This window comes from Balaenoptera borealis (genome assembly GCF_965194805.1).
Source record: "Balaenoptera borealis genome assembly, chromosome: 15".
NCBI classification, from domain to species: domain Eukaryota; kingdom Metazoa; phylum Chordata; class Mammalia; order Artiodactyla; family Balaenopteridae; genus Balaenoptera; species Balaenoptera borealis.
In genome coordinates, this window is record NC_138871.1 from 30,736,794 (window position 1) to 30,758,358 (window position 21,565).

General features: G+C 46.7%; 1 protein-coding gene across 23 annotated transcripts in view; it reads right to left on the minus strand.

Moving 5' to 3' along the window:
• DYSF (dysferlin) overlaps positions 1–21,565 on the minus strand; it is a 231,080-nt gene that overhangs the window by 174,444 nt on the left and 35,071 nt on the right. For all 23 annotated transcript variants that reach the window (XM_082356259.1, XM_082356258.1, XM_082356261.1 and 20 more), the window contains exon 4: positions 8,969–9,074. In XM_082356259.1, coding sequence (XP_082212385.1) covers positions 8,969–9,074 — 106 coding nt within the window. The remainder of the gene's footprint in view (positions 1–8,968; positions 9,075–21,565) is intronic.

Genomic DNA, 21,565 nt, shown 5'->3' on the forward strand with positions numbered 1-21,565 from the left:
AGCAAAAGCAGTTCTAAGAGGGAAGTTTATAGCTATTCAAGCCTACCTAAAGAAACAAGAAAAATCTCAAGTAAACAATCTAACCTTACACCTAAAGGAACTAGAGAAAGAAGAACAAACAAAACCCAAAGTTAGCAGAAGGAAAGAAATCATAAAGATCAGAGCGGAAATAAATGAAATAGAAACAAAGAAAACAATAGCAAAGATCAATAAAACTAAAAGCTGGTTCTTTGAGAAGATAAACAACATTGATAAACCTTTAGCCAGACTCATCAAGAAAAAGAGGGAGAGGACTCAAATCAATAAAATTAGAAATGAAAATGGAGAAGTTACAACAGACACCCAAGAAATACAAAGCATCCTAAGAGACTACTACAAGCAACTCTATGCCAATAAAATGGACAACCTGGAAGAAATGGACAAATTCTTAGAAAGGTATAACCTGCCAAGACTGAACCAGGAAGAAACAGAAATATGAACAGACCAATCACAAGTAATGAAATTGAAACCATGATTAAAAATCTTCCAACAAACAAAAGTCCAGGACCAGATGGCTTCACAGGTGAATTCTATTAAAGAGCTAACACCCATCCTTCTCAAACTCTTCCAAAAAATTGCAGAGGAAGGAACACTCCCAAACTCATTCTATGAGGCCACCATCACCCTGATACCAAAACCAGACAAACACACTACCAAAAAAGAAAATTACAGACCAATATCACTGATGAATATAGATGCTAAAATCCTCAACAAAATACTAGCAAACAGAATCCAACAACACATTAAAAGGATCATATACCACGATCAAGTGGGATTTATCCCAGGGATACAAGGATTCTTCAATATATGCAAATCAATCAATGTGATACACCATATTAACAAATTGAAGAAGAAAAACCATATGATCATCTCAATAGATGCAGAAAAAGCTTTTGACAAAATTCAACACCCATTTATGATAAAAACTCTCCAGAAAGTGGGCATAGAGGGAACCTACCTCAACATAATAAAGGCCGTATACAACAAACCCACAGCAAACATCATTCTCAATGGTGAAAAACTGAAAGCATTTCCTCTAAGATCAGGAACGAGGCAAGGATGTCCACTCTCACCACTATTACTCAACATAGTTTTGGAAGTCCTAGCCACGGCAATCAGAGAAGAAAAAGAAATAAAAGGAATACAAATTGGAAAAGAAGAAGTAAAACTGTCACTGTTTGCAGATGACATGACACTATACATAGAGATTCCTAAAAATGCCACCAGAAAACTACTAGAGCTAATCAATGAATTTGGTAAATGTGCAGGATACAAAATTAATGCACAGAAATCTCTTGCATTCCTATACACTAATGATGAAACATCTGAAAGAGAAATTATGAAAACACTCCCATTTACCATTGCAACAAAAAGAATAAAATATCTAGGAATAAACCTACCTAGGGAAACAAAAGACCTGTATGCAGAAAACTATAAGACACTGATGAAAGAAATTAAAGATGATACCAACAGATGGAGAGATATACCATGTTCTTGGACTGGAAGAATCAATATTGTGAAAATGACTATACTGCCCAAAGCAATCTACAGATTCATTGCAATCCCTATCAAATTACCAATTGTATTTTTTATGGAACTAGAACAAATCATCTTAAAATTTGTATGGAGGGGGCTTCCCTGGTGGCGCAGTGGTTGAGAGTCTGCCTGCCAATGCAGGGGACACGGGTTCGAGCCCTGGTCTAGGAAGATCCCACATGCCGCGGAGCAACAGGGCCTGTGAGCCACAACTACTGAGCCTGCGCGTCTGGAGCCTGTATTCCGCCACAAGAGAGGCCGCGATAGTGAGAGGCCCGGGCACCGTGATGAAGAGTGGCCCCTGCTTGCCACAACTAGAGAAAGCCCTCACACAGAAATGAAGACCCAACACAGCCATAAATAAATAAATTAAAAAGAAAAAAAAATTTGTATGGAGACACAAAAGACCCCAAATAGCCAAAGCAGTCTTGAGGGAAAAAAACAGAGCTGGAGGAATCAGACTCCCTGACTTCAGACTGTACTACAAAGCTACAGTAATCAAGACAATATGGTACTGGCACAAAAACAGAAACATAGATCAATGGAACAAGATAGAAAGCCCAGAGATAAACCCACGAACCTATGGTCAACTAATCTATAACAAAGGAGGCAAAGATATACAATGGAGAAAAGACAGTCTCTTCAATAAGTGGTGCTGGGAAACCTGGATGGCTACATGTAAAAGTATGAAATTAGAACACTCCCTAACACCATACACAAAAATAAACTCAAAATGGATTCAAGACCTAAATGTAAGACCAGACACTATAAAACTCTTAGAGGAAAACATAGGAAGAACACACTTTGACATAAATCACAGCAAGATCTTTTTTGATCCACCTCCTAGAGTAATGGAAATAAAAACAAAAATAAACAAATGGGACCTAATGAAACTTCAAAGCTTTTGCACAGCAAAGGAAACCATAAACAAAACGAAAAGACAACCCTCAGAATGGGAGAAAATATTTGCAAACGAATCAACGGACAAAGGATTAATCTCCAAAATATATAAACAGCTCATGCAGCTCAATATTAAAGAAACAAACAACCCAATCCAAAAATGGGCAGAAGACCTAAATAGACATTTCTCCAAAGAAGACATACAGATGGCCAAGAAGCACATGAAAAGCTGCTCAGCATCACTAATTATTAGAGAAATGCAAATCAAAACTACAATGAGGTATCACCTCACACCAGTTAGAATGGGCATCATCAGAAAATCTACAAACAACAAATGCTGGAGAGGGTGTGGAGAAAAGGGAACCCTCTTGCACTGTTGGTGGGAATGTAAATTGATACAGCCCTTATGGAGAACAGTATGAAGGTTCCTTAAAAAACTAAAAATAGAACTACCATATGATCCAGCAATCCCACTACTGGGCATATACCCAGAGAAAACCATAATTCAAAAAGACACATGCACCCCAATGTTCATTGCAGCACTATTTACAATAGCCAGGTCATGGAAGCAACCTAAGTGCCCATCGACAGACAAATGGATAAAGAAGTTGTGGTACATGTATACAATGGAATATTACTCAGCCATTAAAAAGAACGAAATTGAGTCATTTGTTGTGACGTGGATGGATCTATAGACTGTCATAGAGAGTTAAGTAAGTCAGAAAGAGAAAAACAAATATCGTATATTAACGCATGTATGTGGAACCTAGAAAAATGGTACAGATGAACAGGTTTGCAGGGCAGAAGTTGAGACACAGATGTAGAGAACAAACGTATGGACACCAAGGGGGGAAAACCGCAGTGGGGTGGCGATGGTGGTGTGCTGAATTGGGCGATTGGGATTGACATGTATACACTGATGTGTATAAAATTGATGACTAATAAGAACCTGCAGTATAAAAAAAAAAAACAAAAAAAAACAACTAATACTAAACTTTCTTTGGATCATTTGTATGGAAATATGTTAATATAAATGTTTCAGACATTACATGAAATTTCTAAAAATTTCTAAAAATCTTATAATGTTATAAGTCATAATTCTAGTTATTACTTTAAAATGTATATCTCAGAAGTAACTAAATTTCCTTGTCAATTGCATTATTATGAACTTTCATCAAACCTTTAACTGTGGTCATTTTTAAGTCTTTTGTCATTTACAGACAGTTCTGGGTGTACTCTGATGCTTTCGCAAAAAAGTTCCTATAAAAGGGTTTCATCTTCAAGGAATTCATGGAGAAGACTCTGACAAGTACAGGTTTCTGGTAACTGACTATACTGCTGAACTGAATGAATAAGCATTTTCAGAACTCTAATGGAAAACTGATGAATTCATAAAAGTGCTAACAAAAGATCAAGATGAAAAAAAAATTAATTACATGGGACTGAGTGAACTGATGAGGATGATTATAATTTTTGTGACTTTCTGTTTGAATGAAAAAAATAAAATCTCACAAGGACTCAAAGGCAAAAAATATACAAGTCAATTTTCACTGCAAAGTAAAGGAGCTGTTACAGTGGAGGATTACTGGCCTGAATGTCAATATTATGACATAGTATGAGTGTGTTTCCTGTTTGGTAATTGCAATCATTGTTGCTTTTGTTGTGGTCATCCATTTACAATGCTTGGTGCCAGTTTATTTATCTCTTGTAAAAATCAAATACAGTGTGTGTGAAAAAAAAAGCAAACAACAGGAACATCCTTGGCAGCTTCTGAGGATCTGGAACCCAGGATCTAGAATAGATCTCGCCAGCAGGGGGCAGGCTTCAGGGTCCACTGCTTCAGGACCAGAGCTGGTTAATACTGGAGGCCTCTAGCTCTACTGAGATCTAAAGGAAAGGGGGCATGTCTGTGGGCCCCACTCAGGGTCAGGACCTCCCATCCTCACTGGGACATCATATCTCATAGCCTGTCTCCTTCTCCAGACATAACCAGAGCTGAGATTTTCTTTCTGTGGGATGTATGTGAGCTCCACGTTCTCCTAGACCATGACTTTGGCCCATAGCCCCCGGTCGGACCCTCTTTAAGGCCCTGCACGTCAAGGTGCTCCATCCGACAGCCCTGTCCCTCAGGTCCTCAGCCCCAGCACCACCATGCATACATCCTATCACAAGGTCACTGCCAGTCAGTCACGTGTCCATCAAAGCACGCTGCCCTGGAGCAGATAACTTCACTTACCCATGTTGCCATTCTGTCAACAATATCACAGAATTTTGGAAGGTCCTGTGTGGCCCCCAGGCTAAGAAGGCCCAGGAAACCAGGACACCAGGACAGGCAGAGACAGAGGACAACGCCATCAGATCCTCCTACAGGTTATAGGGCCAAGCTCCCAGGTCCTTCGCCCACCCTGCCATGTTCAGCCCCGTTGCTTGCTGCCTCCTTCCTGGGCCACCGCTCTCCAACACTGAGCTTAGCAGGACCAAACCCTGGACCAGCCCACCCACACTGCCCCCAACACACTTCATGTGCCTGGGTCTTATTTACCTTGCCCCCAGACGACACCCAGCAGCCGGCAGAGGGTAAGATGTGGCCCTGAGCTGAGGCAGGGGTGGTCGGCAGCATCTTCAGACCACCTGAAGGAAACTCAGGGATTCACCAGAGCGCTGTGTCTGCTCACCTCGGCACCTGCTCCAAACACACAGGGCCCTCCTGCCTCCCCGACCCACCCCGCCAGGGGGTTTCACATGTTTTGTCACCCAGTGGGTTTCCCTTCCTGACCTAACTCTGGTATTTAAGGCTGAGGAGATTCCGTCATGGTTTTCGTGGTGTATCATCCACACCCTCATTAGCAAGCTGCTCTCAAAATACATTTGTGAGTATGTTGCTTCTTTCCTCCATGTGTGTCCAGCACCCTCGTGGGCCTGAAGACTCCCCCAGGACAGGGGTAGTGTCTTCCCCTTCAGTCTAGAGGCATCTAGATAATTTTGGCATCTTCTCAGGGCACACAGCCCAGCACGCCACATCTGAAGGGACTTGGGTGAGAATACCGCGTGACAGGCAGGTGGAGCCCAGAGGCCAGCCTGCAGAGGCCCCTCCTCCTCCTCTCAGTCCCTCTGGGGTTTTCTAAGGATCCCACAAGCCCTGACTTCACTCCCCTCACACCATCAGCAGGTTCCTCTGGCCCTCTGAGGTCATCCGAGCTACAACCAACAGGGGACGCCTGGCAAGCTCTGTCCATCGGACTCAGCCCAGAAATCGGCCTCAGTAAAGGGCCAGTGAGAATCCACAGCTGCTGACAGGGTTCTCTGTCCCTTCTGAGCAAACCCCCAGCTCTCTGTGCTCCCAACTGCCATGCAACCAGCCCCAGGGCCCGGGTGGGGGGCCCCAGTTCAGAGGGCCTTGGGACCTGCCTGGGGCTGCAGTGTGACTCAGCACCATCACAGGGGCTAGAAGATGGTCCTGGACCCTCTGCACAGGCCAGAGCTACCTCCTGGGCTGCAGGGAAGGAGGTCCCATGCTATATTGTGATTTATAAGACATATATATTTGGTCACTGAGATGACCAAAATATATTTTTCATATATATTTGGTCTTTGTCCACATTTCCTGGCTCACAGCTTCCAAAACTCTTGGAATTTCTTAAGTGCTGAGAGTGACAAAGGTGGTCTCTTGTTATGTTAATGGAGTGACTTTTGGACCCCGCCTAAGGATGGAGCTGGTTGCCAGGAGGACCAACTGTGTGAACAGAGGGTTGTAACTTCAGCCCCACCCCCAACCTCCAGGGATGGAAGAGGGGCTGGAGGTTGAATCAATCACTGATGGTCAATGATTTAATCAATCACGCTTAAGTCACGAAGCCTCCATAAAAACCCAAAAGGCTGTGTTTCAGAGAGCTTCTGTGTTGGAGACTGGAGAGACCTGTGCTCCTGGAGAGGGCATGGAAGCTCTGTGCCTCTTCCCCATACCTTGCCTGTGCGTCTCTTCTGTCTGGCTATTCCTGAGTTATACCCTTTTATAATAAACTGGTAGGGCTTCCCTGGTGGTGCAGTGGTTAAGAATCCGCCTGCCAATGCAGGGGACACGGGTTCGAGCCCTGGTCCGGGAGGATCCCACATGCCGCAGAGCAGCTAAGCCCGTGAGCCACAACTACTGAAGCCCGCGCGCCTAGAGCTTGTGCTCTGCAACAGGAGAGGCCACCGCAATGAGAAGCCCGCGCACCGCAACGAAGAGTAGCCCCCGCTCGCCGCAACTAGAGAAAACCCGTGCACAGCAATGAAGACCCAACGCAGCCAAAAACAATAAAATAAATAAATTTTAAAAAATAAAAAAATAAATAAACTGGTAATCTAGTAAGTAAAATGTTTCTCTGAGTTCTGTGAGCCACACTAGCAAATTCACTGAACCTGTGGAGGAGGCTCTGGGCACCTCTGATTTATAGCCAGTTGGTCAGAAGCACAGGTAACAGCCTGGGCTTGCGACTGGTACCTGAAGGGGCGTGGGGGGAAGGACTGAGCATTTAACCTGTAGGATCTGATGCTATGGCCAGGCAGATAGTGTCAGGATTGAGTTGAATCGCAGGCCACCCAGCTGGTGTCCGGAGCATCGTTGGTTGGTGTGGAGAAGCCTCCACACACACATTGGAGGTGGGTCCAGGAAGCTAATTTACCGCAGCTCCCGGAGCCCGTGCTCAGCGCCCACCCATCACCTTGTGGCTCTCACAGCCCCTTCCTGGAGACGTGGTGTGTGACAGAGTGGCAAGCTCTGCAGACAGCCAGGGGTCCCAGCCCAGGGAGGAGAAGGCAGCCAGCTCCCAGCTGGCGCACGGGAAGTGCAGACAGAGCGCGGGAACACAGAGCGAGAGGAGGAGAGGTGCGGCATCCAAGGAGTCACAGCCAGGCTCGGCCCCATGGTCGGGTGTCTCAGGGGCTGGGTGCGCCTTTGAGCTTGGAGGGGAGCAGGTGCAGGAGGACACTGGCAGGAAACACCAGCGTCGCAGATGCAGAGAGGGCGCGAGTGAGGAGATGACTGAGCGGCCCAGCCGGGAAGCGAGAAACCCTGGTTGGAGGCACTGGGGGCCTGACACTCAGCAAAGTAGGCAGCGCTGTCCCTGAGACGCCGTGGAGAAGCACCAAGCAGGTCCCCTGACTCAAAATACCTCTTTCCCCAGCTGCCTCGATGCCTGCCACTCCCCCATTCGTGCTCTGCGTCTCAGAGGAGCCAGCTCTGGCCCCCTTCAGGATCCCCAGAAGGGCAGCTGAGCAGTCCCGGAGCCCTTCCCGACTACAGGGAACATTAGCAGACTGAAGGGCTCCAAGGGAGGACAAAAGCGATTCAGGAGGTGATGGAGACGGGCTCAGCGAACCCTGCACTGAACCAGAACGTTCTACCAGTGAGCACTGTCTGAGAAAGGGATGAATTCTCTGGGAAGTGGCATTTCCCCACCAAGGAAGCATCCCAGCCGTCACTGGCCTAAGGCACCTTAGGAGAAAATGCCAGCATCAGAAGGGCAGTGAACCAGGAGTCCATTCAAGTCCCTTCCACCACTGAGCGCTCAGGACATGTGCCCCCCGATTCGTGTCCCAGTCTGGACGCCGATTCACTGTGTGACTTCAGTCACTCACTCTCTTTCTCCAGCTCCCAGTTCCCACCAGTGGCTCCATTCAGAGCTCTGCCCAGACCGGCCACTTCCTGACTCACCAAGCCAGCCAAGAGCCCCAAGCCTCACACACACACACACGCACGCACACGCACGTGCACACACCCCACCGGGCAAGGTAGCCACACTCTGTCTGAGAGACTCCCCAGGGCCCCGCTGGGAGGAAGCGCTTCCAGACTGTTAGTTCCCGCACTGCATCCTGGGAGGTGGGGCTGACCCAGAGGGAAGGTCAGCAATTCTACTGACGGTGAAGAAAGAACCCCGCAGGGTATATTTAGCTCACTAAAAATAACGGGAGGCCAGAGATGAGGGCTGGGAATTGTCTGGGAGGACTGGGAGAGCCCTGGGAAGGCTGGCGGAGGAGCAGGAAGGACTACGGAGGAAGGGAAGGGGGTCTGACAGGTCCTGGTGGGCAGGGGAGGGGGGTGTCTGTTCCCCTTCCCTTGTGATCTGTGACCCAGATGACTCAGATATTCCGGATCTGGAGAAGGCGCTTGGATGGTGAGGAAGGGCCACCAGGGAAGTCGAGGAGCCATAACCAAGGCTGCCGAGAAGCTTGGGAAGACCTTGGGTTTCCAGTGAAAAACCGATCCCAGGAGGTGACCCAGGGGCAGGCAGCTGCTGTGAGGCAAGGCTGACTTGAGCCCTGCGGATGGGGCCAGGTCCCTCCTCTTCCCCTCACATCCCTTCCACCCGTGAGCCCCTCCCGGGTACACCGAGCTCCGGCCAGGGCGGGCCGGGCCTGGTTGCTGGGGGTTGGACTCTGACACACCACTGGGGTCAGGAGGGCAAAGCCTCAGACAGAAACCGGCCAGATGCAGAGGCCGGTGGACACTTACCCCTGTGGGCTGCTTCTTGGTGTCCAGCAGCGGGGCATTGAAGCTGGCAGACAGACTGGGGGTGGCAAGGACCTCCCGGAGTGGGACGTTGGCCTCCCCCAGGAACCTGAGAGGAGAGAAAAGTAGACTGTAGAAAAGCAGCCAAATGTGCCCAGTTCCTCTCCCGTATACCCTTCACCACGGCCACCTCACAGACACCCCACAGACCAACTGAGCCTAGAATGTCTAGGACCCTTCAAGGCTCCCCCAGAAGCCCTGCCCCCAGTTACCCCATCGCCATCCCTGGAAGACCAGGCCCCTCTCCCTGCACGAGAAGGACAAGAGACACTATCCCCCAAGGTCAAATTTGACCCCTTCTGCCCCACCACCCCCCCCCCCAAAGGCCCAGCCCTGCCACCCCATCTGCCTGGGTTGTTTTGCCCATCAGACCTGGACAGTGCACCAGAGCAGCATCTCCTGAAAGCAGGGGCAGTTTCACCGCCACTGCATCTGCATCCTCCTCTGCCTCAGCAGCTCTCCTGACCCACAGCTACACAGACCATCTACACTGCTTTCCCAGAGCTCAGCCAGCAATGACGATAAATGAAAAACACACAGACCTTCCTATCTTCAGGGACAGGGAGAAAGGAAAATTGGGGCAGGGGAGGCATGCCCCACTCCCAAGAGACTATCACCCCACACACACCTGAGGCCGCATCTCTGACTGAGGGGAGGGGGCCCATAGATGGATGGGCTCTTAGGAAAGAGAAGGTCACCACCTGATGTTCAGTGAAGATACCCTTCAAAGAGTGCCAAGGAAAAAGGTTGTATCCCTAAGCTAAAAAGTGAGCAAACTGCCTCCTGAGCAGCGGTAGGAAATCAGGGCAGCGAGTGGCCTGTGTCAACCAGAACTGTTGCCCAGTGCCTACATCAGACTTGGGTGTGCTTCCTGCACGTTACCGCCAGGACACAAACAATGACCAGCCACAGGTGTACTCTCATCATTTGCTTGTTAATTTTTTGTTTTTCCGATGGATAAATAGCACACCTATTATCTGGGACCTTCCTTTTTCTGGTCTCTATAACAACTGATTTGAATATGAGTTTTTATTACTGATGAAATAAAACTTCCATCTTGACCTAATGGGCTGATTATTAAAACTGGCTGCTCACAATAAGGTACCACTTCACATCCATTACTACTATCAGAAAACAGAAAACAAACGCTCACGAGGATGTTGAGAAATTGAAACCCTTGCACACCATTGGTTGGAATGGAAAACAGCATGGCGATTCCTCAAAAAAATTAAATATAGAATTACCAGGACTTCCCTGGTGGCACAGTGGTTAAGAATCTGCCTGCCAATGCAGGGGACATGGGTTCGAGCCCTGGTCCGGGAAGATCCCACATGCTGCGGAGCAACTAAGCCCGCGAGCCACAGCTACTGAGCCCACACGCTGCAACTCCTGAGCCCACATGCTGCAACTACTGAAGCCCGCGCCTAGAGCCCACGCACCGCAACGAAGAGTAGCCCCCACTCACCACAACTAGAGAAAGCCCACGCGCAGCAACGAAGACCCAACACAGCCAAAAATAAATACAATTCAAAAAAAAACACTACAAAGCTTTTAATAAATAAATATAGAATTATCATATGATTTGGCAATTCCACTTCTGGGTAAATACCCAAAAGAATTGAAATCAGGGACTCAAAGAGATATTTGTACACCCAAGTTCATAACAGCATTATTCACAATTGCCAAAAGGTGTGAGGCAGGAGATAGATGGGCTCCAGGTTAGACATTTACAGCCAGCCTCCTCTTTACACTTCCAGATAGAAATAACAGAAACAGGGTAAATAGCTGGACTTTGCCTCCCGCGGACACTTTAAGATAACAGTAATGGCAGGGGCAGAGAGGAGCTGAGCCCTGCCCAGATAAGAGACAAAGAGACCACATTTTTCTCATTCTCTAGGTCAAGGAGGCCTTCCTGACTACACATGCACAGAAAGGCTCCTCAGGGGTCAAAAAGGGAGGGGCGCCACGCCATAGTAGGTGATGTCAACCTACGTATAGGCCTCTTCACTAGAATCCAACTTGGCTGAGAGATGCACGCACACACAGAGGAGGACCCTGAGTTAAACCAAATACAGACACAGAGCAGGGCAAAGCAAGATGATTGGCCAGAGGAAACCTGGACGAAATGCCCCATAAAAGTGATTCAAACTACCACGAGGGCGCGGCTCTCTGAGCCCGCCCCTGTGAGTCTATTCACATGTACTCTTTTTCCTCCTAATAAACACTTTGCTTATTTCACTACTGTCTGCCTCTTTGTGGAAATTCATTTCTACAAAGCCAACGGGCCAGGGCCTTGTCACTGGCCACTGTCCCTGGTGGTCTGTCTAGTGGCTAGGATTCAGCGCTCTCACTGCCGCGGCCTGACTTCAATCTCTGGCTGGGGAACCAAAATCCTGCTTCAAGCCGCTGCAGGCCGAGGCCAATCCCAAACCTAGATTTAATACCGGGTCTAATCGCAGTTTCAACCTTTCCCAGAAATGTAATCTTAATAGGCCAGTCTAGAATGTTCTGGTCAAGCACCAGAAAGGTAATCTGTCGTGTGGGCCATCTCCACCCCACTCCCACCCCACGCAGAAGAAGACGAGGCAATCTGCATGATAAAACCTTGCCGGTCCCTTCCCCACCCTCCTATAAAATCTTCCATTTTGCACAACCCCTTGGAGTGCCTTTCTAGTTGCTAGATGGGACGCTGCCAGATTCATAACTCATTGAATAAAAAACCAATTAGATCTTCAAATTTACTTAGTTGAATTTTGTTTTTTAATAGGACTAAAGGGAGAGATGTTTGCTAATATTCATTCCAGGGTTCTAACGCCCCTCATGATGCTAGGAATCGAATTTTCTAGAATTTGGACTGGTTTGTGTTATAGTCCTTTGCAGAACAGAGCAGGCTTGTACCGTAGCTCACTAAACTGGGCCTCCTGGAGAGTCTCCATCCCAGAGCCAGCGAGAGGAAGGCCCCTGTCACCAGTGTGTTGACTGAAGTGTCCTTAGGACCTGGGCAACGTCAAAAAAACCAGACAGTAGGTGCAGAGAACCCCTGAATCCATGCTGTAAGCAGATGGGGTAGGGGGTCCCCAGAGAAAGAGAAGCAGGCATGGCCTCCTTGACATAAGAGAAGCCATTTTTGGCCTAAACCATTTTGTGAGCTAATCCTGGCCACAGTGCTAGTCCTTGAATAGATCTCAGTAATAATGATCTTAAGAGAACAGAAAGGACAAACTTATCAAGGCAAAAGTAACAATAGCAAAGATAACAAACCAGTTGTGAAGACTTCCAGTTCTATTTAAATGGCAAAGACTAGCCTAAAGCACTTTCTTGAGCTGTTTGTTCAGAATTTAAATCCCCCCTGAGGCACTCAACCACCAGATCACCTGGAATCTAAGAGATGGCGACGTTGACCTTTTCTGACCTTCATGCCTTCAGTCAACTAAAGCTTGGACTCTGCCTACTGCCCAAGCCCCTTCTCGAATATGCATATACCCATAGCTTAAAACTTCCCCAATTTTGCTGTTCCGGGGAGACACTGCTTTGGGAAGGGTCCCCAAAGTTCTCCTTACTTGCTGCAAGTAATAAATCCTTCCTTCTCCCGGTCTTTGACTTGGTTGTGTCTTTTGGCTCGACACCCACCAAGAGGCAAACCCAGTTTCTGGGTAACAATGCGACACTGTGAAACTGGGGCAGCAGAACGGAGGGACTTGCTTGAGCAGGTTGATGGTGGATCCTGCCCTAGAACTTGTGAAAGGAAAATCAAAATAGAGTTGGTATTGGTAAGACAGCTCTATAAAATGGAGCTGGGAGGCCATTAATGAAGTGTGACTTATATATGTCTCAGCCTGGATGGAATCTGACCTTTTGACCTGATGAAGTCATCCAGAACACCTGCCCGAAACTCCAGATACTTATCGGACCCTTTCCCTAAAATAACTCAGGAGAGTCTATCTACTTATAGACCCCTACCCTAAAACAACCTGTGATTCTTTAAGCACAAATACTTTCAGATCCTATCACAATTCTCGCCAGGCAACTTTTAACAACCTCCTGGCTTTTTGTCTTTATAAGCCTCTCTTTCTCCCAATACTTTCACAGGTACCCGAATTTGCGTCTCCCGAATTGCAATTCTTAAAATCCCAAATGAACTATTTTCTTATTTGCAGCCTCCTGCATTATTTGTTGGTTGACAGACTTGATTGCCAGCGGCAATTCCTCGCAATTCTGAGGCTTCAGCCTGGGGCGGCGGGAGGCAGGGCCGGCAGGGGAGCGGAGGGATGGCAGACCTGACGGTGCAGACAGCTAGTTTGCCGGCGGGCCCCCGGTTCCGGACCCTGGAGGCTGCGGCCAGAGCGCGGCGGGTCAGGGCGCAGAGCGCAGCCGGCTCTCCTCCCTCGCCGGCATCCCGCCCGCCCAGGCCGCCGTCAGGGAGAATTCCCGGAAGCGGGGCGGGAACAATGGGAGGAAATGCAAGAGGAAGCGCCGGCCCCACCCCTGCCAGCCCAGGCACCTCCGGGCGGGAGGAACCGCGGCCAGCAGGATTGCTTATTTCCTCCCGTAAACGTCTTTCTGGGCCATGAAATAACCCCACTTGCCACCCGTGCATAGGCCCTGAGGTCAGTCCCTCCGAGGGCCTGAGCGGCTTCATAGGCCTCCACTCTGCCAGGAGGTAAGGCTGGAAGCAGGCTGCGTACCCCTAAGCCTAAGGAGCAGGCTGTGGGCTCACGCTCCCGAGTCCGAGAGAGGCAGAGCCTCCCCTGTGTCGGCAGCCCCGCCGAACTGCTGCGGGGAGGAGGAGGGAGGCAGGAGGAGGGAGGGAAGCGGGACGGATCTGAGGCTTGACCGCGATCGGAAACCCTGACGGCCACTTTTCATTCATTCATTTCACGGAGGACGGAGAAGATGTGGTGTTATTCAAGGGGCTCGGACCTGGGAGGGTCCAGACCCTTGAGGAGACCCATTCTATCCTGAGACCAAGGCTAAGACACAGACCCTAGGGCGCCCCGGCCTTCTGCACACCAGGGATGCTGCACACGGTGGGTACCAACCAGTGGCCCAGTGTGGCAGGCAGGATTCAGTAGCAGTCAAATGAGGCAAGGACGGGCCTGGGGTGGGGGTGGGGGGTTCCTGCACGGGCTGCCTGGGAGCGAGCTCTGAGTGTGTGTGGAGCCCGGTGGGCTGGAAGGAAACCCTGTGGGCCTCGGCAGCCTACTGTTAGAAGAATGCGCTGCCCAGCCTCCCCAGACCTGGTCATCCCTCTTGGCTGTGCTGTGTTCCCAAGCCACTGGAGTGTGAGGGCAAGGGAAGTGTGGGGTCCGAAAGAGCTGCTGCCATCCCAAAGACAGAAAGCCAGGTCAGGAATTAGCACGGGGGAGGGAGTGCAAGGTCAAAGCTGCTTCCATGTTGACAAGGGACACATTCTTCCTCGTGGAAAAAGAGCTGGTTCCCAAATTCATCATCCAGGAGGTTGCTGTCCTATCAGAAATGGGAGGTGGTGACCGCCAAGTCTAAGCCTTAAGTGGGAGGGTACGAATTAAGGTGGCCAAGTAAGTTGATTTTAACAAAGCACAAAGAAATCTAAACAATTTTATTTTAAAACATCAGGCCATACATGGGAAAAGAATCTTAAAAAGAGTGGATATATGTATATGTATAACTGATTCGCTTTGCTGTACACCTGAAACTAACACAACATTGTAAATTAACTATACTCCAATAAAAATTTTAATAATTAATTAAAATTAAAAAATGAAACATCTGGACATTTTACATCACTGTAAGATCAAAACACAAGAGGCAACCCAAATGTCCATCATAGAAAACGGGTAAGTTAAGTATAGACATACAACAGAATACTATACAGCTATACAAATAATGGAAATGTGACACCGTAGATTTATAATGTATGGAAAATCTTCAACATACATTGTTAGGCATATGGATCAATGGAACAGAATAGTGAGCCCAGAAATAAACCCACATACCTATGGTCAATTAATCTTCAACAAAGGAGGCGAGACTATACAATGGGAAAAAGACAGTCTCTTCAGCAAGTGGTGCAGGGAAAGTTGGACAGCCACATGTAAATCAATGAAGTTAGAACACACCCTCTCACCTTACACAAAAATAAACTCAAAATGGCTTAAAGACTTAAACATAAGACATGACACCATAAAACTACTACAAGAGATCATACGCAAAATTTTCTCTGACATAAACCGTACCAATGTTTTCTTAGGTCAGTCTCCCAAGGCAACAGAAATAAAAACAAATAAACAAATGGACCTAATCAAACTCACAAGCTTTTCCACAGCAAAGGAAACCACAAACAAAATGAAAAGATAACCTACAGGAGAAAATATTTGCAAACGATGTGAGCGACAAGGTCATTTCCAAAATATACAAACAGCTCATACATCTCAACAACAAAAAAACTAATTGAAAAATGGCCAGAAGACCTAAATAGACATTTCTCCAAAGAAGACATACAAATGGCCAATGGGCACATGAAGAGATGCTCAACATTGCTAATTATTAGAGAAATGCAAATCAAAACTACAATGAGGTACCACCTCACACTGGTCAGAATGGCCATCATTAAAAAGTCTACAAGTAACAAATTCTGGAGAGGGTATGCAGAAAGGGGACCCCTCCTGTACTGTTGGTGGGAATGTAATTTGGTATAGCCACTGTGGAAAACAGTATGGAGGTTCCTCAGAAAACTAAAAATAGAATTACCATATGATCCAGCAATCCCACTCCTGGGCATATATCCAGACAAAACTATATTTCAAAAAGATACATGCATCCCTATGTTCAGAGCAGCACTATTCACAATAACCAAGACATGGAAACAACCTAAATGTCCATCAACAGATGAATGGATAAAGAAGATTTGGTACATGTATACAATGGAATACTACTCAGTCATAAAAAAGAATGACATAATGCCATTTGCAGCAACATGGATGCAACTAGAGACTATCATACTAAGTGAAGTAAGTAAAAAAAGAGAAAGAGAAAGACAAATACCATATGATATCACTTATTGTGGAGTCTAAACTATGACACAAATGAATCTATCTATGAAACAGAAACAGAATCAGGAACATAGAGAATAGACTGGTGGTTGCCAAGGCAGAGGGGGTTGGGGGATGGGTAGAGTGGGAGGTTGGGGTTAGCAGATGTAAGCTTGTATAGAGAGAATGGATAAACAACAAGGTCCTACTGTATAGCACAGAGAACTATATTCAATATCCTGTGATAAACCATAATGGAAAAGAATATTGAAAAAAAGAGAATGTATATATGTATAACTGAATCACTTTGCTGTACAGCAGAAATTAACACAACATTGTAAATCAACTATACTTCAATTTTTAAAATATTGATTAATTTTTTTTTTAAAGATGCATTGTTAAGTAAAAAACCAAAGTTCAAAAAAGTGTGTATAATATACTACCTATTACTTAGAGTGGTCAGATAGATAGAAAGTGTAATGGTGTTTGCCAGAGGCTGGTGGGAGGGGACAATGGGGAGTTATTGTTTAATAGGTATAGAGCTTCAGTTTTACAGATGAAAAGAGTTACAGGGATGGATGGTAGTGATGGTTATAAAACAATGCGAATGTATTTAATGCCACTAAACTATATACACTTAAAAATGGTTAAGATGGTAATTGTTGTGTGTATTTTACCACAATACAAAAAAATCTATTTTAATAAATAAATATACTACTTATTATGTAAAAAGAGGAAAGTCAGAATTTATACTGGTGATTAAGCAATAATATGAGTGATACAGAAGAAACAAAGAACAATGGTTACCTATGGGAGAAAGATGAGAATTGAGCAGATGGGGGAACAAAGGGAGAACTTTTGCTGCATTTTTTAAAATGGAGTCTGCTTTTATAACTCCTTAAATTTTTTTACTAACTCAAAAATTAAATTTAAAAACAAAGCATAAAAACTTTTTAAATTTTATAATTTATTCATTCAACAAATACTTATTTTGCATATCAGACAAAACACCGAGCCTGCCCTAATGGAACTTACATTCTACTAAGAGCTACCTGCCTCCTGACTGAGTGTATATTAGACACTCTACATGTATAGAGTGTCTAATATACACTCAGCGGTTAAACTGCCACAGCGGGTAAACCGACACTAGGGCTTCCCTGGTGGCGCAGTGGTTAAGAATCCGCCTGCCAATGCAGGGGACACGGGTTCGAGCCCTGGTCCAGGAAGATCCCACATGCCGTGGAGCAACTAAGCCTGTGTGCCACAACTACTGAGCCTGTGCTCTAGAGCCCACGAGCCACAACTACTGAGCCCGTGTGCCATAACTACTGAAGCCCGTGTGCCTAGAGCCCGTGCTCCACAACAAGAGAAGCCACTGCAAGGAGAAGCCCGCGCACCACAACGAAGAGTAGTCCCCACTCACCACAACTAGAGAAAGCCCACGTGCAGCAAGGAAGACCCAACACAACCATAAAGAAATAAATTTATAAAAAAAAAACTGACACTAGCCCTATGGGGTAGGTACTGGTATTAGTTCAATCCACCTTACAGATGAGGAAATTGGGACTTGGAAAGGCATTTCACTTGTCTGATTTCACACAAATAACAGACAGAGCCAGACTCCAAAAGCCTTGCCTTAGACCCTATCCTGGACCAGTGGCATACCTCAGAGCCCCATGAACACATCATGAAAGACACAAAAAGACCCTTGGTTTGCTTCGTCCATGGAAAAGAGAGCCCAGGCTATAAATCTGATCTGGTTCAACCTTTTTAAAAAAAAATCTAATTCCAAGCTGTATTAATCATGCCTTTTTATTTTCAATATTTTGATGTTTTGATATCTGGGGCTTTGCTCACTTTGGAGGGGCTGCCCCGCCCAGGGCTAACCAATTCCTAGAGATATAAAGGACTCACCCGCAACTGCACCTTTCATATGCAAACCAACCAATCCAGAGCCCACACCCCTACCACCTTCACTACTGAGCACTCACACTCAGCCAACATTCTGCTGCACTGAAAACCCCAGGGCCAGGTACCACATGACTTCACATAGCCCCTGCACTCCAGAGCCTGCTGAAATTATTCAAACTAGCCAATCCTAAACCCGCTTACCCTGCCTTGCCTGTTCTTTTCTGAGGAAACCACAGTAAAGGCTCTTGCCCATGCTTTCCCATCCCTCCCCCTGCCTCCTGACTGACCCCGGTGCTTCCCCATGTGGCCCCCATGTGGCCCCCATGCGTGCCCCCTCCTCTGAGGAACTGTAACGAACTATCCTTTCAATGGCAATCATCTCCTGATTTGTTGGCCTCACCATACCTGAATAATAATAAAACCTACATTTTAAAACACAAGCCTGCTAGTTCTTTGTTGGGGAGATCAGGGGTGAATGGTCATTTTAAAGAGCTCAGTAATTGTACTCTGTAGATGGGCTACACTCTCCTATGAAGAGGAGGTTGGGAGGTCTAGTAGTCTACACTATGCATTTGGAGCTTTCAGAGGGTGGCCTTGAAGTCTGGGCCCTGAGGAGAAGAAGGAAGGGAAGGGTCGAGTGTGCAGAACAGGTCTGGCAACAGGGCAGCTGGCTGAGACCCCAGGAGAAACCAGCTAGTCAGAGAGAGGCAGCCATGCCTGTGGCAGGGATAGCTGAAGGACCTAAGAGAGACGCTCTTCCATTGAAAGTGGCCTCCACACCTGCAGACCCTCCATTGGTTACCCCAGGCCTTCCCATATGCCATGGTGCCATGAGCTGAAGAATGAACGGGTGAGGCAGCCGAGGTGCAGCAGCCCAGAGAAGACAACATCCCCAGGGGCTAGGAGCTGTGGTAGGGAGCAGTTAGATGGGAGAAGTGGGTGCAGCTCACACTGACACTGACCAATAAGTGAATGTAAGACAAGCCCCCTCCCCAAATACCCTGAAGGAAGGTGACCCAGGAAGGCTGGCAGGACACAGTTCTTGCTCTGTTTGGTTCATGGGACACCCCAGGTGGCAGACTCTGGGTGTCACACACACCAACCATGGTCTTCACATGTTGAGTCACTGCCAACATTTTTAAACTATACCTTTCAACCTATAGCAACACTTTGAAAACATTCTTCCTCTCAACTATCTTCCAAAAATAAATTTTATCATAGAATGATGAAGAATAAGAGCTCTCGAGTCATCCTACCTGGGCTGGAACCTCAGCTCTGCCATGCGACAGCTCTTTGGCTGAGCCCAAGCTACATAACCTTTCTGAGGCCTGTTTTCTCCTCTGTAAAGGTCATTTTTTCATTTGACAAATATGTAGTGAGCACCTAATTATTGTAGGTATTGGGGATACTGGTTACACAAAATAGACAACCATCCCTGCACTGTTGGGGCTTCACAGGAATAGTGCACACTTCAGAGGGTTCTTGTAAAATCCAAGTTCACATACCTAACACCCCCAACTGTGTCTGGGACATAGACAGTGCTTGGTAAATGTCACCCCACTCACTACCTTCCCATCCTCTGCACATACTACCCCACCAGATTGAAGTGAGGGCCACATTAGATCATGACTGTCTTAATGTATGTAAGAGGTAAGATTTATTTTTGGTCACTCCTGATGGTAGAATAGAAATGAGACCCTCAAAATCTCAGGGAGAGAGACTGTGGCTCAACAGAAGGAAGGACTTTCTAACATTATAATCCAGGCCCTGAATAGGCCTCTTCCTGACTCTAGCTCTGTCCTTGAAGGATGGAGGAGACTCCCGCAGGTCTTTCAACTCTGGATGACATACCTGCCAAGGGGGGAGGCTCCAGTGAGATTGTGGGTGGCCGATGACCAGTGCAGGCACAGGGTAAGGTCCAGGCATGACAGCAGTGGGGTTAGACAAGCACCATCACTAGGGCCTCCTGCAGGAAAGGCTTACACAGCCCAGACTGGTAAATGTGAAGAGAGTGCTGGCAATGGAAAACCAGTTCACAACCTTCATGGTAAAGACTGAATCAGTCAAGCAAGAGTCACCTGTGGATGCTAAATCTAGGGGGATATTTTGATGAGGAGCAGGATATTTGCAGGGTCTTAAAGTGTCTCTTAACAGACTTCAAGGAGGAAAAAAAGAACAGTAAAGACACAATGGAAAAATCAGACAACACCTTGACAGGTGATTGAAATGAATGTCACCAACGAGGGACACCATGCACCTCCAGATCCTGAGATAAACACAACACACCTATGACGGATTCCAGCCAGGAGTCAGTAACCGAATCTGATCATGAATCTAATCATGAGAAAGACATCAGACAAACCCAAAATGAGGAATATTCTATTTTTTTAATTGGGGTGTTGTATTATTCAAAAATGTAAATTGTCCTAACTGTGGAAATGTCCCAAAGTAAAGGAGGCTATGGAAATATGATGACGAAATTCAATATGGGTATCTATACTGGGGGAAAGGGAGGGGGAAATGCTATAAAAGACATAATTTGGTCAATTGATAGGATCGAAATACAAACAGTCGATTAAAGTAGGCAACCATGTTAAATGTACTGAAGTTGGTAACTTACTGTGATTATGTAAAAAAATATCCCTGCTCTTCGGAAATATACACAGAAGTATTTAAGGATAAAGGGCCATGACGAGTATAACTTACCCTCAAATGGGAGAGAGAGAAGAAGGGAGGACGGAGGGAGAGGAGAGAGCGAAAGAGAGAGAGAATATTATAAACCAAATGGAATAGAACATTATCAGTAAATGAATCTAAGTAAAGTGTGGGGATGTTCTTTTTTTTTTTTTTTTTTAAAGTATTAGCACCTTTAATTATTATTTATTTATTTATTTGGCTGTGTTGGGTCTTCGTTTCTGTGCGAGGGCTTTCTCTAGTTGCGGCAAGTGGGGGCCACTCTTCATCGCGGTGCGCGGGCCTCTCACTGTCGCGGCCTCTCTTGTTGCGGAGCACAGGCTCCAGACGCGCAGGCTCAGTAGTTGTGGCTCACGGGCCTAGTTGCTCTGCGGCATGTGGGATCTTCCCAGACCAGGGCTCGAACCCGTGTCCCCTGCATTGGCAGGCAGATTCTCAACCACTGCGCCACCAGGGAAGCCCTGTTCTTCTTTTTTGAAACTTTTCTATGAGTTTGAAATTATTTCCCAAAAAAGGCTCTAGAAAGGTCTCCATGTGTCAGTTTCTCATTCTTTATCTTTTAAACTAAGAAAAAGATATGTCAACTAAAAATATATGTATTACAACTCAAACCCATTCATCACTGACTCAGCCGCACCTTCCTCATTAGATTGAGTGAGTCAGCACAACAGGAAAGTCAGATAGCCCCTGACCTTGCAGGACACACACACAAACACACACACATACACATACACATACACACACACACTCAGGGGAAGTTTAAGGACACCGGTGAGGAGACACCATGAGCTGCGGCCCCTTCAGCCATGTGTGCCTGGCCGTGAGGGGCAGGAAATGAGAACAGCCGGACGTAACACACACACACACACACACACACACCCCAGCCCGCCTGGCCTCTGGCAGACTTCCTGCCAGTATCTGATCC